This window comes from Rhea americana, unplaced genomic scaffold (genome assembly GCF_003343005.1).
Source record: "Rhea americana isolate MKP2758 unplaced genomic scaffold, rheAme1 scaffold_265, whole genome shotgun sequence".
Taxonomy (NCBI): domain Eukaryota; kingdom Metazoa; phylum Chordata; class Aves; order Rheiformes; family Rheidae; genus Rhea; species Rhea americana.
The window spans coordinates 834,492-848,866 of NW_028186385.1; the positions used below are offsets into that span (position 1 = coordinate 834,492).

General features: G+C 39.3%; 1 protein-coding gene across 5 annotated transcripts in view; it reads left to right on the forward strand.

Moving 5' to 3' along the window:
• YPEL5 (yippee like 5) overlaps nt 1–13,499 on the forward strand; it is a 14,386-nt gene extending 887 nt beyond the window's left edge. Inside the window, exons 1-5 of one of the 5 annotated variants that reach the window (XM_085307834.1) lie at nt 2,138–2,245; nt 2,342–2,490; nt 2,573–2,721; nt 9,774–9,948; nt 11,409–13,499. In XM_085307834.1, coding sequence (XP_085163960.1) covers nt 9,808–9,948; nt 11,409–11,633 — 366 coding nt within the window. In that variant the 5' untranslated portion in view covers nt 2,138–2,245; nt 2,342–2,490; nt 2,573–2,721; nt 9,774–9,807 and the 3' untranslated portion in view covers nt 11,634–13,499. Of the gene's footprint in view, nt 1–6; nt 369–2,137; nt 2,246–2,341; nt 2,491–2,572; nt 2,722–7,857; nt 8,152–9,773; nt 9,949–11,408 lie in introns of those variants that run through there. The other 4 variants (XM_085307835.1, XM_085307836.1, XM_085307837.1 and 1 more) reach the window with 4 other exon arrangements.
• The last annotated feature ends 876 nt before the right edge of the window (nt 13,500–14,375 follow it).

Genomic DNA, 14,375 nt, shown 5'->3' on the forward strand with positions numbered 1-14,375 from the left:
GTGAGGGGAGAGGAGGGGAGCGCTGCCCGGCTCGGCGCGCCCCGCGGCAGCCCCGGCGCTGACCCTCGGTGCGAGCTGCTTCGCGTGGCTGTTGCCGTTGGCGGTAGCGCCTCTGGCTCCGTTAAGACAACCCCTGGCCGTTCCCCTGCCTCCCCTTCTCCCCGGCCCGCCACCGCCTCGCGGGGGTGTTCCGTGTCGCCGCCTGCTTCTGAAATGGTTTGAATCCGTGCGAGGAAGCAGATGGTATTTTTTTTTCAGAGCTGTTGTCTTTATTTGATCCCAAGGCTGTACTTCATCGCTTTATTTATTTATTTATTTTCCCCAAACACTGAATGCCATTGAGATAGATCATTCTTCATGCAGTCGAGGTAGGCACTGAATCTGCAGCTCACTGAATATGGGTGTATTTTCTGCCATTAATATAACTAACATTTTTGAGTGACAGCAGAAAGAGAGTAAACTTGCTTTATGATTGTAAAGACTCCTTCCTTTTGCTGGTTCAGTTACATAGTCATTATATACGTAATGTGTGTAACTCATTCTATACAGCTGAATTTAGGTGTTGTTTTGTCATTTTTTAGCATTGCTCTTTCCCCCTGCCCCCCATTCTTTAAGATATTATTTGGAGGTTTCTGTTATCTATTACTTCCCCTTTCTTAGTTTTCAAAGTATGTAACTATAGAGTACAGGTTTAATTGTTTATATATAACATTAATAATAATGATGGGTAGGATTCAGAAATGGCTGCCAAGTGCATGAGGATAAAAGAAATTGCACATTACAACCCAGTAAAGAAGATGACAAGAGCAGATGAGATTTGTTACTTGTCATCTGACAGACTAGCTGAGAGCTGTACATGTGTGGGTTTTTTTTTTTTTTGTTTTAAAGTGTTCCCTCTGCTGGTAGTCATCACAAGTTTAAAGCAGTGTTACTCAAGTTAGATCATCAGTTAATGGTTGTTTACTTACGCAGGACTTCTGTCGAAATCTTGAGATGCTTAGCTCCTGCCAAAATGCCTGACTCCTTTAAGCAAGGTTTAACTGAAAATCTTGTTTAAAATACAGATGAATTACCTGTGCATTGTGAATGCTTAGTATCAAGGCTCCTTTAATTTTGGAGCATTTTGGAATTTTCCAGTTGGTATAAGAATTTCTTACTGAGATGCGGTAGGTTTATTCACAACCTTTCTATCAGTGAGTGTAGTTTGTCTGTGTGGAAGTAGGGGTGGTCATTGTCTCTTTGCCATTTTATTTATTTTCCCCCCATGACTCACTAAACTCTTGTTGTCTTCAGATGAAGAGTTGTATACTTTGGACGCTAAAATTAATGAAAACAGAAAATCTGAATTAGTTCAATTTTGTGAAAGTTATTGAATGGATTAATAGACTAAGGTTGTCTTATCTGCTTAATTAGTATTAGAATAAGTCTATTATAAAATCAGGAAATACAAGTTTCCTAAAAACAGTTGGAGAATTAAGGAAGGAAAAGAGTCTGGAATTGAGGAGACAGAAATAGTTGCTAGTGTTGAACTCTTGTGTAGTACTGAGAAAGGAACTTAGGTCTGAGTCAAATACCATTTATAAAGTAATACTTGTATATCTAATCTAGCAAAAGTATTGTGAGGATGTCAGTTAAAGTGTGTGAAAAGCTGGGATGCGGGAGCTGTGTTAATTAGAAAGGAGCACCTGTCTGTATTGCTCTGCTGTCTGTAAACTTCTGAAACAAATTAATCTGTATAGTATTTCCATAGACCGGTATAGTATATATTATAATATTTAAATACCAATATCCCTATGCCAGTCTTTCACTTTACGTGAGAAAGAGCCGGTTCACACTAGAAAATTATATTATTGTAACTTTACTGATGCAGTTCTCACATGTTGGGCATCTTGCTTTAGGTAGGCATAGTGCTCTGCATCTGGGCACAGCATTTGCTGTCAAAGCCTTTCCAGTCATTTGACTATATTAAATTCCTTGTATGCTTTCCTATAGTAGCTGGATGGTTCTAATGAATGTGGTATACTGTATGAGTTTGCTTGCTTGCTTCACTTTTGACTACATGCAGTGCTTTCTGATAAAGAATTCTACTTGTAGGCAGAGGCCAGAAGTCAGGCCTTGCTTGCTTCAGTAGTTGTGGAAGTTGTAGTGGAGCACTGTTGAATCTCAGACCTGTTAGCAGATTGACTGGGTGTGTATTTTCAGATGCACCCCTACTTGTGAGCGGCAGACACCTGAGGAATAAAGAGTAAGTTTTATTATTTTGCTCATCCAGTGGTTCTTTAATGTGTAATCTTGTGTAGCTGGGCTAATTATTCTTTTCCCTCTTCTGTTTGTCTCTGAGATGAGAAGGTGAAGCTCAAGCCTTGTTTCTGAGGTAAAGTTTAAGCATGTTTCAGAGTAAGTCCATCTTCGAAGTGTGTTACCCTACCTGGGACGGTACAGTACCTATTTTCAAGGAGAATATAGTGATTGTTGGCTCACTATGCAAAGGTAAATGCTTTTAGTTAGATAGATGGAGAAATGGTCTGTCATAGCTTTGTATCCCTTAACTAGCAGCTGTTTTCTGTTGTAGATCTGAGATGCAGTAGGTGGTGCTGAAGCAACACTGAGACTCCTTGAGATATCCATAGTCCAGTGTATACATAGAAGGTGCCAGCTTTCCCAGCTGTTGATGGTTCTGTGTCTTCAGGAGATGCTCTCTGGGACAAGAAAACACTGATTGTTAGTTTGAAAAATATTATTTTTTTTTGTGTTAGTCTTTTGTTGTTTGTTGCTTTTGAAGGTACCGAGTAGTACTTCAGGTGCCTTGAGCTCTGTGTGCAGATAGTGGTGAAATTTAAATAGCCAAGTGTCAGCTGTTTGACAGCTGTTGCTCAGTGTCATAAAAATAAGCACTGAAAGATGGGTGGCAGTTTAGGAGCAACACACTGGAAAGAAACATTGTGCCATTATGCCTGTGTTTTGTTTTGCATATGGTTACTGGGAGAAACATGCGAGCAGGAAATGTATACGATGTGACTAAGGAGTGGTATCAAGGTTTGTAATGTGAAAATAATGTACTGACAGCAAGCCTTAATAATCAGGAGATATGAACTATCACTGATCTGCTAAAGATTCTGTCAAGGATGCAAGCTGATAATGCTATTTAGGATGTTGACTAATCACAGAATTGGTAAGGTTGGAAGGGACTTCTGGAGATATCTAGTCCAACCTCCTTGCTCAAGCAGGGTCACCTAGAGCATGTTAGACAGGGTTGTGCCCAGGTGGGCCTTGAAGATCTCCAGGGAAGGAGACTCCACAACCTCTCTGGGCAATCTGTGCCAGTGCTCCGTCACTCTCACAGTGAAGAAATTCCTCCTCATATTCAGGCAGAACTTCCTGTGGTTCAGCCTCTTGTCCTGTCGCATGGCACTACCGAAAAGAGTTTGTCCCCATCCCCTTGACATTCTCCCTTCAGATACTTAATGACACAGTGACATCTGCTTTAAGTTCAAACAAGCACCTGTTTACTCAAATTCTGCCTTTTTTTTTATAAAAATTTAATTTAATAATTTAGACTTTAATTTAATATTCAGACTTTGGGATTCTGTGTGAGGGCAGGATCACTAGAACTTCATCACTGTCACTTATCTGCCAAAGAATATTTAGTTGATTTTGAAGAAGTAGTTATGGGTCACAAAAAATCTACTCCTTCCTCACCCTTCGGTTTTGTAAGGTTGCTGTCTGCTGCTTTTGGAAATTTTCCTAGCAGCATGATGGAATTGCTGTGATATGGTAGGGCCACTTTCTGGGGTTGTGAATAACAATAGGAAATTTGACTGTCTCAAGCAGTGCAGAATATCTCAGCGAATTGCACTGTTTTTTAAGTATAAAGAATAGCTGAATTGTTACGTGCACTTCTTACATTTTTCTCCCCCTAACTGGAGGATCTTAAATGTTAAATATGCTTTAATTTTTCACAATTCTCTCTCTCTCTTTTTTCTTTTTTCATTTGAGAGAACTTTCCCACTGCCTATGAAAGCTGGCTCTAAGTGGCTTTTTTCAGATCATTTATATATGTGTGAGCATAAATAGACACCCACATGTTTTACATGGGAAGTGGAAACTGGAGGAAAGAAATTACACAGTTATCTCGGGTCACTTCGTACACACCAATTCAACATATAAGGGATATAAGCTTGAGAGCAATGGAAAATTGCTTTCTCTTGTTCTGCTTAGTTTCTCCTGTGTTGTTTCAGTGTACACTGAGTATACCTTATGGGATTCAGGATTGTCGTATATGAGGGCAACAGTTTTTGCCCACAGCGGAGTACCTTCTGAACTGGTCTTATAAGTGAATACTCTATTTCTGGCTTAACAAAGGGGGGAAAAAAAGAAAGAAAAGAAAAAAGCCCACATCAAAGTTCACTTTGCTTGTTTGTATGAAAGGAAAAAGCCTAAGTTCCTTGTTAGCTTATCTGCAAAAGTCACAGTCAAATGCATCATTTTGAGGCTGCATTAGCAGCAGTTGTTCTGTAACTTACTATTTTTCCACTTTGTACAACAGCTCACTTTGTGAGCAGTAATATAAAGACTAATGTAAATGTGGCTAGTTTTATAACACTTCAATTGGATTCTTACAGATTCGTTGAAATACTGTAGCAATCAGAACCTGGAACTAACGATAAGAATTCTAGGTCATTATCTTCACTATCACAGATTTCAGCTAAAATAGATAAAGATAAAAGTATTTTAAATGTTAAAAGTTCTAGTAGGATTAAACTAAATTTTGACTGTAATTTAAGAGACTTCTAAAAACTGACTCTTTGCTATAGTGCAAACTGTAGAACTTCATTTTCTAAACTTTTAAATGTGTAATTTTTTTTTTAAAAAAGGCATTTTCTTTCTCATGCACTGCATTCTGCAGAAAACTGTTTCAGTACCAGTTAGTCTAACTTAAATTCTACCATAACCTTAGTCTGAGTTCTTCAGGTTTATGCTACCATCAAATGAATTTCATTTTGTTTTTCTGCTAGAACCCAAGTTGTATTGGAATTTTTTTCTTGTTTAGACACTTGATTAGGTTGCTTTTAGCTCTTTGGGATGAAAAAAGTAATTGAGCATTTTAGGCCTTGTGTTACTAAGCAAGATTTTCCGCCCTCAAATCTTTGGATATATTATGCATTTATTTTAATTTTCAACATCTTCAGGAGTCAACACTTTGGTCACAATTCATGTGTAATGCCATATGCAGAAGTAATACAATCTTTTATGTCACTGACTTTTAACTTGCTTATATATGCAAGAATTATACTGTCTCTTCTGAAGTATTTAACTTTTCAATTTTTTTGTTTCCAGGTGTCTGTGTGTTACTGCTTTTCAGGGTACAGTACATGAATTATATTTTCAGATATGTAATGTCTTTGCATTTTAACTATTAAGATGTATATCTGACATTTGCATACTTTGCTAGATTAGTCTACGTAATGAATCTGTTTTCATAATTTATCAGGCTTAGTGTTTGTGTTACTCTTTGTAAAAAGATAGGGATGTTTGTGTACTTCGTCTAAGTTAGCTTCTAAAACTACTAACAGAGTCAGCATTCAGACAGAAGAAGGAAGTACAGAGAATTTGGAAGAGGGGACAGGCTAGTTGGGAGAATTACAGGAATGCAGTCAGAGTATGTAGAGATGCGGCGAGGAAGGCTAAGGCCCAGCTGGACTTGAGTCTGGMAAGGGATGTYMAGGACAACAGGAAGAGCTTCTTCAAATACATCAGCAGCAAGAGGAGGACTAGGGAAAATGTGGGCCCGCTGCAGAATGGAGTGGGGGCCCTGGTGGCAAGGGATGCAGAGAAGGCAGAATTACTGAATGCTGCCTTTGCTTCAGTCTTCACTGCTAAGGGCAGCCCACAGGAATCCTGTAGCCTGGACGTGAGGGAGAAAGTCTGGAGAAGGGAAGACTTTCCTTTGGTTGAGGAGGATAGGATTAGAGACCTTCTGGGCAGGCTAGACATCCACAGATCCATGGGCCTGGATGGGATGCACCCACGGGTACTGAGGGAGCTGGCGGATGTTGTTGCCAGGCCGCTCTCCATCATCTTTGAAAGGTCCTGGAGAACTGGAGAGGTGCCTGAGGACTGGAAGAAAGCCAGTGTCACTCCAGTCTTCAAGAAGGGCAAGAAGGAGGACCCAGGCAACTCTAGGCCAGTCAGCCTCACCTCCATGCCTGGAAAGGTGATGGAACAGCTCCTTCTGGATGTCATCTCCAGGCATATGGAGGAGAAGAAGGTGATCAGGAGTAGCCAGTATGGATTCACCAAGGGGAAATCCTGCTTAACCAATCTAATAGCCTTCTCTGATGGAATGACTGGCTGGGTAGCTGAGGGGAGAGCAGTGGACGTTGTGTACCTTGACTTCAGCCAGGCTTTTGACACTGTCTCCCATAATATCCTCCTAGGCAAGCTCAGGAAGTGTGGGTTAGACAAGTGGACAGTGAGGTGGATTGAGCACTGGCTGAAAGGCAGAGCTCAGAGGGTCGTCATCAGTGGTGTGGAGTCCAGTTGGAGGCCTGTGGCTAGTGACATCCCSCAGGGCTCAGGACTGGGTCCCATCCTGTTCAGCTTATCCATCAATGACCTGGATGAGGGGACAGAGTGCCTCCTCAGCAAGTTTGCTGAGGATACCAAGGTGGGAGGAGTGGCTGATCCACCTGAGCGCTGTGCTGCCATTCAGAGAGACCTGGCCAGGCTGGAGAGCTGGGTGGCAAGGAACGTCCTGAGGTTCAACAAGGACAAGTGCAGAGTCCTGCACCTAGGGAAAAATAACCCCAGGCACCAGTACAGGCTTGGGGCCGACCTTGTGGAGAGCAGCTCTGCAGAGAAGGACATGGGGGTGCTGGTGGATGACAAGTTGACCATGAGCCAACAATGTGCCCTTGTGGCGAAGAAAGCCAATGGTCTCCTGGGGTGCATTGGGAAGAGTGTTGCCAGCAGGTGGAGGGAGGTGGTCCTGCCCCTCTACTCAGCCCTGGGGAGGCCTCATCTCGAGTACTGTGTCCAGTTGTGGGCTCCCCAGTCCAAGAGAGACATGGAGCTACTGGAGAGAGTCCAACATGGGGCTACGAGGATGATGAGAGGGCTGGAGCACCTGCCCTATGAGGAACGGCTGCRAGAGCTGGGCCTGTTTAGCCTGGGGAGGAGAAGACGGAGGGGAGATCTCATCAATGTGGCTAAGTACCTGAAGGGAGGGTGTCAAGGGGATGACGGGGACAAACTCTTTTCAGTTGTCCCGTGTGACAGGACAAGAGGCAATGGGCAGACATTGAAGCACAGGCAGTTCTGCCTGACCGTGAGGGGGAATTTCTTCACTGTGAGAGAGACGGAGCACTGGCACAGRTTGCCCAGAGAGGTTGTGGGGTCTCCTTCTCTSGAGATCTTCAAGGCCYGCCTGGATGCAACCCTGTCTGACATGCTGTAGGTGACCCTGCTGAATGGGGAGGTTGGACTAGATGATCTCCAGAGGTCCCTTCCAACCTTCCTGATTCTATGATTCTGTGATCAGGTTGACCCTAAAAGAAACACCCCTTTGGGGTTGATTCCACATTTACAATGATTGACCTTTTTTTTTTTTTATCCACGGTACAATCAACAATAAAAATAACATTATCCCAAAGTASTAAGAATGGCACATGGAGTTAGGCCAAATGCCTTATAGGCATATCTGTCTACACAGTTGCTTTTATTGCTTGCATATGTGGTTTCTTCTGGCTGGAGACTTCTATTGATATTCAGTTATTCACACTTATTCTAAATTGTTTTTTTTCTTTGGTTTTACTATTATTGCTTTTTTTTCCCCCCCTTTTGCCCAACCTGCTACCTTGGAAAGATAAAGTCGTATTGGAAAGTTGTTATGCAAAAAGAAATTGAAGAATATTTCCTCTATTGTGGGTGGAGTCACAAGGAAACATTATATCCCTACACAGCAAAACGTTTGAGAAGTTTTATCAAACTCAAAACACATTTCACGTGTCCTCTTCAAGAAGAGTGATGGGTTTATGTGTCCTTCAAACAGAAGACTTAATAGAAAGTGATTGGAAAAACTCTGAATGCAAGGAACTTGTGTTAAAATTGTGCTATGCAATATTATGAACAGTTTTCATTGCCGAATAAATGGTAAGAAAACAAAGTGGTAAAATAAAGCATTTGGAGTATAATTATTTATGTCAGTGATTTATATGATTTTTTTTAATGTAAGAATGCTATTTTCAATTTTATACTTGTGAGCGCACGTTTTAGCGTTTTCTTTGTGCATGCTAGGGTAAACTTCAAGAAGTGGATCCTTTAGGACTTGAAATGAGTTTAGCTTAAATATCTGCCTTTCTCAAGGCACTTGACATAGAATATTCAACTTGATGAATACTAAACTTGATGAATTTCTCTACAAACAGCACAGTTTCCTCCTTTGAAAAATAAAACCCACATAACTTTCGTATTGCAGTGTGTCAGATTTATTTTGCATTGTGCATGAAACAGAAAATATTCTTTCCTAATTCCACATTTAAAACATAAATGGAGATGTATTTAACTTGTTTAACTATAGATGTTTAGTCATAAAACTTCTCTGAAGTTAAAATGGAAATGATATCATCATTTAATTGTTTTGTCATGTTACTTCATCCTTTGTCATTTAAATTTTTGGCCATCTGATATGTTCTGTGCCTATTCAGTAGCTAACTTTTAGTAATTTTTGTTAGTTGGTTTAAAGCTACTGAGATACTTTAATTTTCCTGACCAGCAAAGAGGCTTTTTGGTCAGGTACTTCAGTTCTGGTGCTATAAACTTTCCAAGCTGTCTTTTTCTAGTCAGAAGGATTGTTGAGATGCACTAATAATGGGGCTTTGGAAATTGCTTGGGTAAATGACACCAGTATTTTACATGTAGATTAGACCGTTTTAAATGTTTGTATGTAAGCTGTTTGATTGTAAAGGTTCTGGTAGGCTGTTCCTTGTATGAAATGGCATCTAGACCTTGTTGGTGTTAGCATGTGTATGAAACCACTGGGGTCAAGTTTTCCAATTAGCAGTTGAGCAGTTAAATACTTACTACAGTTCAGGTTGCTATGCTAGAAGACTAAAGCATCTTGGATGGTGTTGCTATGTGGTTGCACATGATGAATTGAGGCATGCTGAGGGGAAGTGACAAAATAAGTATATATTAAAAAGGGGAGGGTGAAGAGGTGACTTGGGAAAATTAAACTGTAATTGTTTTGCTGACTCAATATACTTCTCAATGCTTCATTTCCCAGTGCTGACTAAGATGGGTGAGTCTGGGGAATATGCTGGAATGGAATTTCAGGCCCTTGGGAAGAAATGGAAGCTTTTCAGTATAAGAACTATAGGATTCTATAGGAAACAGGGCTCTGAATAGCTGAAATATGTTGTACAGGTTTAAATTCATGTTTCCCTCATTGAATGTAATTAGTTTGTATCTAGATGTGCCATCTTAACAAGTAAGATGGTCAGTTTTAGGAAAGAACTTCATGCTTTGGTTAAGTTCTGTGTATCTTAACCTTGATGAAAAATAGAGAGGATGAATGCAGCCTGTACGTTCAGTAATTCATATATTAAAGTATCACTGTAATCATTAGCTGAGTTACTTTGCAGGATGTTCTGCAAAGTCCTTTTTTGTTTTGTTTGTTTGTTTTTGTTTTTGCTACAAAGTACTTCTTTTGCTACAATGCTTTTTATTTATTTATTTATTTATTACATGTATGTGATGCTTTTTTTTGCTTTCAGATCTTGAGTATACCAATTTACGTAAGTTCTGAAAATGGGAAGAATTTTCCTGGATCATATTGGTGGCACTCGCCTGTTCTCATGTGCAAACTGCGACACGATTCTGACCAATCGTTCTGAGCTCATCTCTACTCGTTTTACAGGGGCTACAGGAAGAGCCTTCCTTTTTAACAAGGTTGGTAACAGGTCAGAAGATGAAAGGGAGATGCTGTTTGGTTTCAAAAAACATAGTGGAATATGATTTTGAAGAAAGAACCTCAAATTCACTATGACAATAATTTATTTAGAAGTTTCAGGGGCTTTTTTCTCATTTTGTGAATAAAAGATCTAGATTATATTTTGTTGCATTTCTAAAACATGTTGAAATTAACAGCATTTTGGCCACTTTAGGTAAACAGTCTCTTTTACAGGCAATAACATGTGGGTTCATCTTTTCATAAGAACACAGTTTCATATTTTTTATTGATTAAGTTTGAATTGAACTGTTTGATCAAAATATGAAAGTCATGACTCTTAGGGAATTGTGGTATTGTTTATTAACCCTTCAAAGTAGACTTGTTGTTTGGACTCATTGAAAAACAGTGATCTTTATTTGCTGTCTCGTAAAATTTCTAGCCATGAAATCACTGGTGTGTTCTCTTCTGAATTTTTTTCCTTGGAAGCCTGCATTGGCAGAGTCGATGTAGGCATCAGTAATAGCTTCAGTTAAGCATAGTTTGCCTTGGACTTTCTGGTGTTTGCTGAACCCTGTCAGTAGTATGCATATGTAAGTGATAGGCTGAATAGTTATAAAAGAGAGCCATAAATCAGACTTCTTTCTTGTCCCATAAGCTCTGGACCCTGAAGTCCATTTTTTTTGTGTGTGTGTTAGATAGTGGATTTTAATCACATAAATTTGATACTTCTGTTTCTGGAGGCAGGAGCATAACATCTGAAGTGGAGAGAGCAGGCACAGTCAGATATAAACCTGAAAGCAGTATAACTCCATCTTTCAGAATCCTGATGTGTCTGACAGTTTGGATATAGTTCTAACACCAACTTTTCAGCCAGTTATGAATTCTGGTTCTATGGTTTTGTTGCTAAACAAGTTAAAAGTATACTTTTAAATAGCCAAGATAACAAAAAGAGAAATGTGTATATGTAGTGCCTACATTCTCAACAACTTAACCTTCCCTTTTCTTAGACAATAATTTCAAAAAATGCTACAAGAATTTTCAGAAATGCCTTTTTCAATAGTTTAGTTCTGATATCTGGAAATAAGTGGTCACATCCTTTGCTAGTAATAGGTGAAATATATTAAAAGTGATTCAMTATTGGGAAGTTTATAAGCTATTACACTAATTTCTGACCCAAAGTTGAATGCAGTACTCTTACCTTTTGTGTTACTATCTCATGTCCCTCAATTTAAAAGTGAGGTTTATACATCTCTGTAAAGGGCATCTTTAGGGTGCTACCTTCTCAAGCAGATTTGCAAGGGCTGTACACTATTATACTTTAGTTCTCAGTTCATGTGCGGTGCCTCAGGCTCTTTGCTTGGACATTTCTTTTAAAATATTGATAGTCATGACCACTGCTCTCAAGCTTTGCTCTGGGCAGACTAATCCTTTCTATTGCCCATCCTCTGTATTTTATCAGGTGGTAAATCTGCAATACAGCGAAGTTCAGGATCGGGTCATGCTCACTGGCCGCCACATGGTTCGAGATGTGAGCTGCAAAAACTGCAACAGCAAACTGGGTTGGATTTATGAATTTGCCACTGAAGACAGCCAGCGCTACAAGGAAGGCCGTGTTATCCTGGAAAGAGCTTTGGTCCGAGAGAGCGAAGGATTTGAGGAGCATGTTCCGTCCGACAATTCCTGAAGGGACTTGAGTCTCTCTTCAGGTTTTCTCCATTTGAAACTCAGAAATAATAAAAATCAACAAAAAATATCTACTTGCATACACTGTCACCTTAGCATCAGAGTCGGATTCATGGACTACAGAGTGGGAAAGATTGTAAGAGAATTTCAGATGGAATCTTTCTTTCTTTATTCCTTTTATATTTTACTTTCCCTTCAGCAGCTGATTGTAGAAAGAATGTTGTGCAGATGCTGTAACTTTCTCTCTTGCATTTACATCTGTTAGATCTGAGATTGTATCTGCAGATACAATGTGCTAAAAGGAAAATAATGGGGAAGTTTCTTTTGTTAGAGAGAAATCAGTGATTTTGTTTTAGTTTGCACAAACTGATGTCAGTATAAAGTTATTTTAAAACTACATTTTTTTTTAAAGTATCTTCCAATTTTTGGCTTAAACTTTTGTTTTTTTACCCAATCTTTTCATCTGATTTGCTAGCTTAAGTGAAGAGATCCGAATTTGTGCCGAGTGCTAAAGGTTCAGTGTTGGTACAGCTTGGGCTGGCCGTTGTGCCATATTCTTGTTGAGGTTGATTGGTAGCACAGAGCCCATTATTTCTTGTTGTTCTTGACCCAAAGATGTCACCATTCCTCATTTATTTGTGAAATCCCATTCACCATGTAAGCTGGTGTTGATTGGAAACTTTTTGAAATAAGGCAAAACTGCTTGGCTTTTTTTTCCTTTTAACTGATGTAACTTATATGCATAGTAATAATATAAAATAATAGTTGTCTGTTTAGTCTTGCATTGCTTTACAAGTCGGAAGCTGTGTTTGTAATGATAGGGATCCACTGAGAAACTACTGTTTCAGTAGTAATATTTTTTCTTTCTTCATCTCTACTAATCTCATTAAGTAGACAGGCAATTGCAAATCTTAATTCTTCAAGGAGCTTTCTTTAAACCCAGAACTTCCTATGTTAAACACAGCTGCTGTGTAAAAGGAGAAGATTGCCAGCATGTTTGTTCATGCATCGAGTATGCAATCTGCATCTCTTGAAAACAAGCTGTTTAAGTTAATCTTTTCAAATGCTGCTTCTGGTGTTGAAACTCTTATCTCTTTCAACCTTGTTGAATCTTTTCATTGTGATGTTACGTTCTTATCTTTCTGGGCAGCAGCACATGTAAGCCTAGTTGTAACTAGTGACTTGGATTCCTGCTTTCTTCTGTAGAGATCAGCTCTGTTCTTGCCTTTTAGCAAAAATGTTCTTCATTAACTTAACTCAAGGGTGCCCAAACACTTTCATTGTGTCTTAAGCCATAAGTTAGGATTTCAAGGGCTGCAATTAATTTGAATGTTAGATATGCATGATTCTTTATTATGCTTTTTTTCTCTCTCTTTAGACAAATTGCGGTCAACATGAAATATGTTACCTAGAGACACACAAGAGAAAAACAAAATGATCTGAGCTCTGACCTTTCAGAATAACTTTTCTTCATTAGCCACAGCTCCATAAGTAAAACTAAATTGTGGAGGGTGACTCTGCAGAGTTTTTTTTTTTTTAATTATTATTATTTTTGGTTGCGTAGTGGCAATTTGGACACCCCTGACTTGAATCTACTGCCTATTTAATGTAAAAGTAGCTTTACTATAGAATTGTCACATAGAAAGGAAACAAATTAGATCACGTACCAGAGCTGTGCTTGAATCAAGCTGCTTAAACAATAGTGTACTTGTGCCTCAAATGAATCAGTCCTTGCACTGGGTACAGTAGAACCCCATTATCTTGTACTTCTGTTCTTCATAAACCCCAGAAGTCCCATTAGCATGGTCCTCTGCAGTACTCTTGTACTTCTGACATTACAATACAATAAAGTATGTTTTGTCCTGAATCGGTATTCGCTATTCTTTTTCAATTATTTTATTTGCACAGAGTCTGTCAACTGAAAGACATAACCTGTCTCACTGTCTCAATTCAGTAAATAATTGAGTTTCTACAGTACAGTGATAACCTGTAGATGTTCTCTCCATGAGTGGGTAGCTAAAAGGCCAAAGAGTATACTGTTGATTTTGGAAGGTGCTGAGTATAACTTCATGCATAGCACTAGGACACTTGAAAACCTTTAATTTACTACACTTAAAGAGGAAAATAAAACCAGGAAATTGCTCATTTAATGGAATGCTGGAAACCAAACTTCTTTCTCTGTCTTTGCAGAAACAGCAAGCTAAACAAAAGTCCAGTTCCTGCAAGAAATGAAAAATTTTAGCTTCTGAAATGGCTTGGGAGCTGAGAATTTGTATTTCTTGAACTCTGTGACAGTTTCTCTTTACTTGTTTGCACATAGGGAGAAGCATTCTGCATTAACAACTTATCAACTACATAAACCAACTGAAAAACAGAGGTTTAAGGATCACCATATTGCTATAATGCAGCCTGAGGGGCTTATTCAAATTTACGTTGACCTCTTCATTTTGGTAAAACTTCAGGCTGTGAGATGTCAGAGATGAATTTTTCCAAAGCCTATAATGCAACGAATGTTACTGATGTGACTTCATTAAAAAGCTGTCAGACTGGAGCAGGTCCACTGCAGCTTTAAAATGCAATTGTGTATATTTTTGGGTTGTTCTTCTAGGTTACATGCTGTTCTTCTCCCTATCACTTTGATGGCTCTGTGGGAGGGTTCAGTCTGTTAAATTTTGACTGCTCCTCTTTGAGACGCTTTGTATGTGCATGCAGATAGCTTATCTGTAGGGGACGATGATTAGTT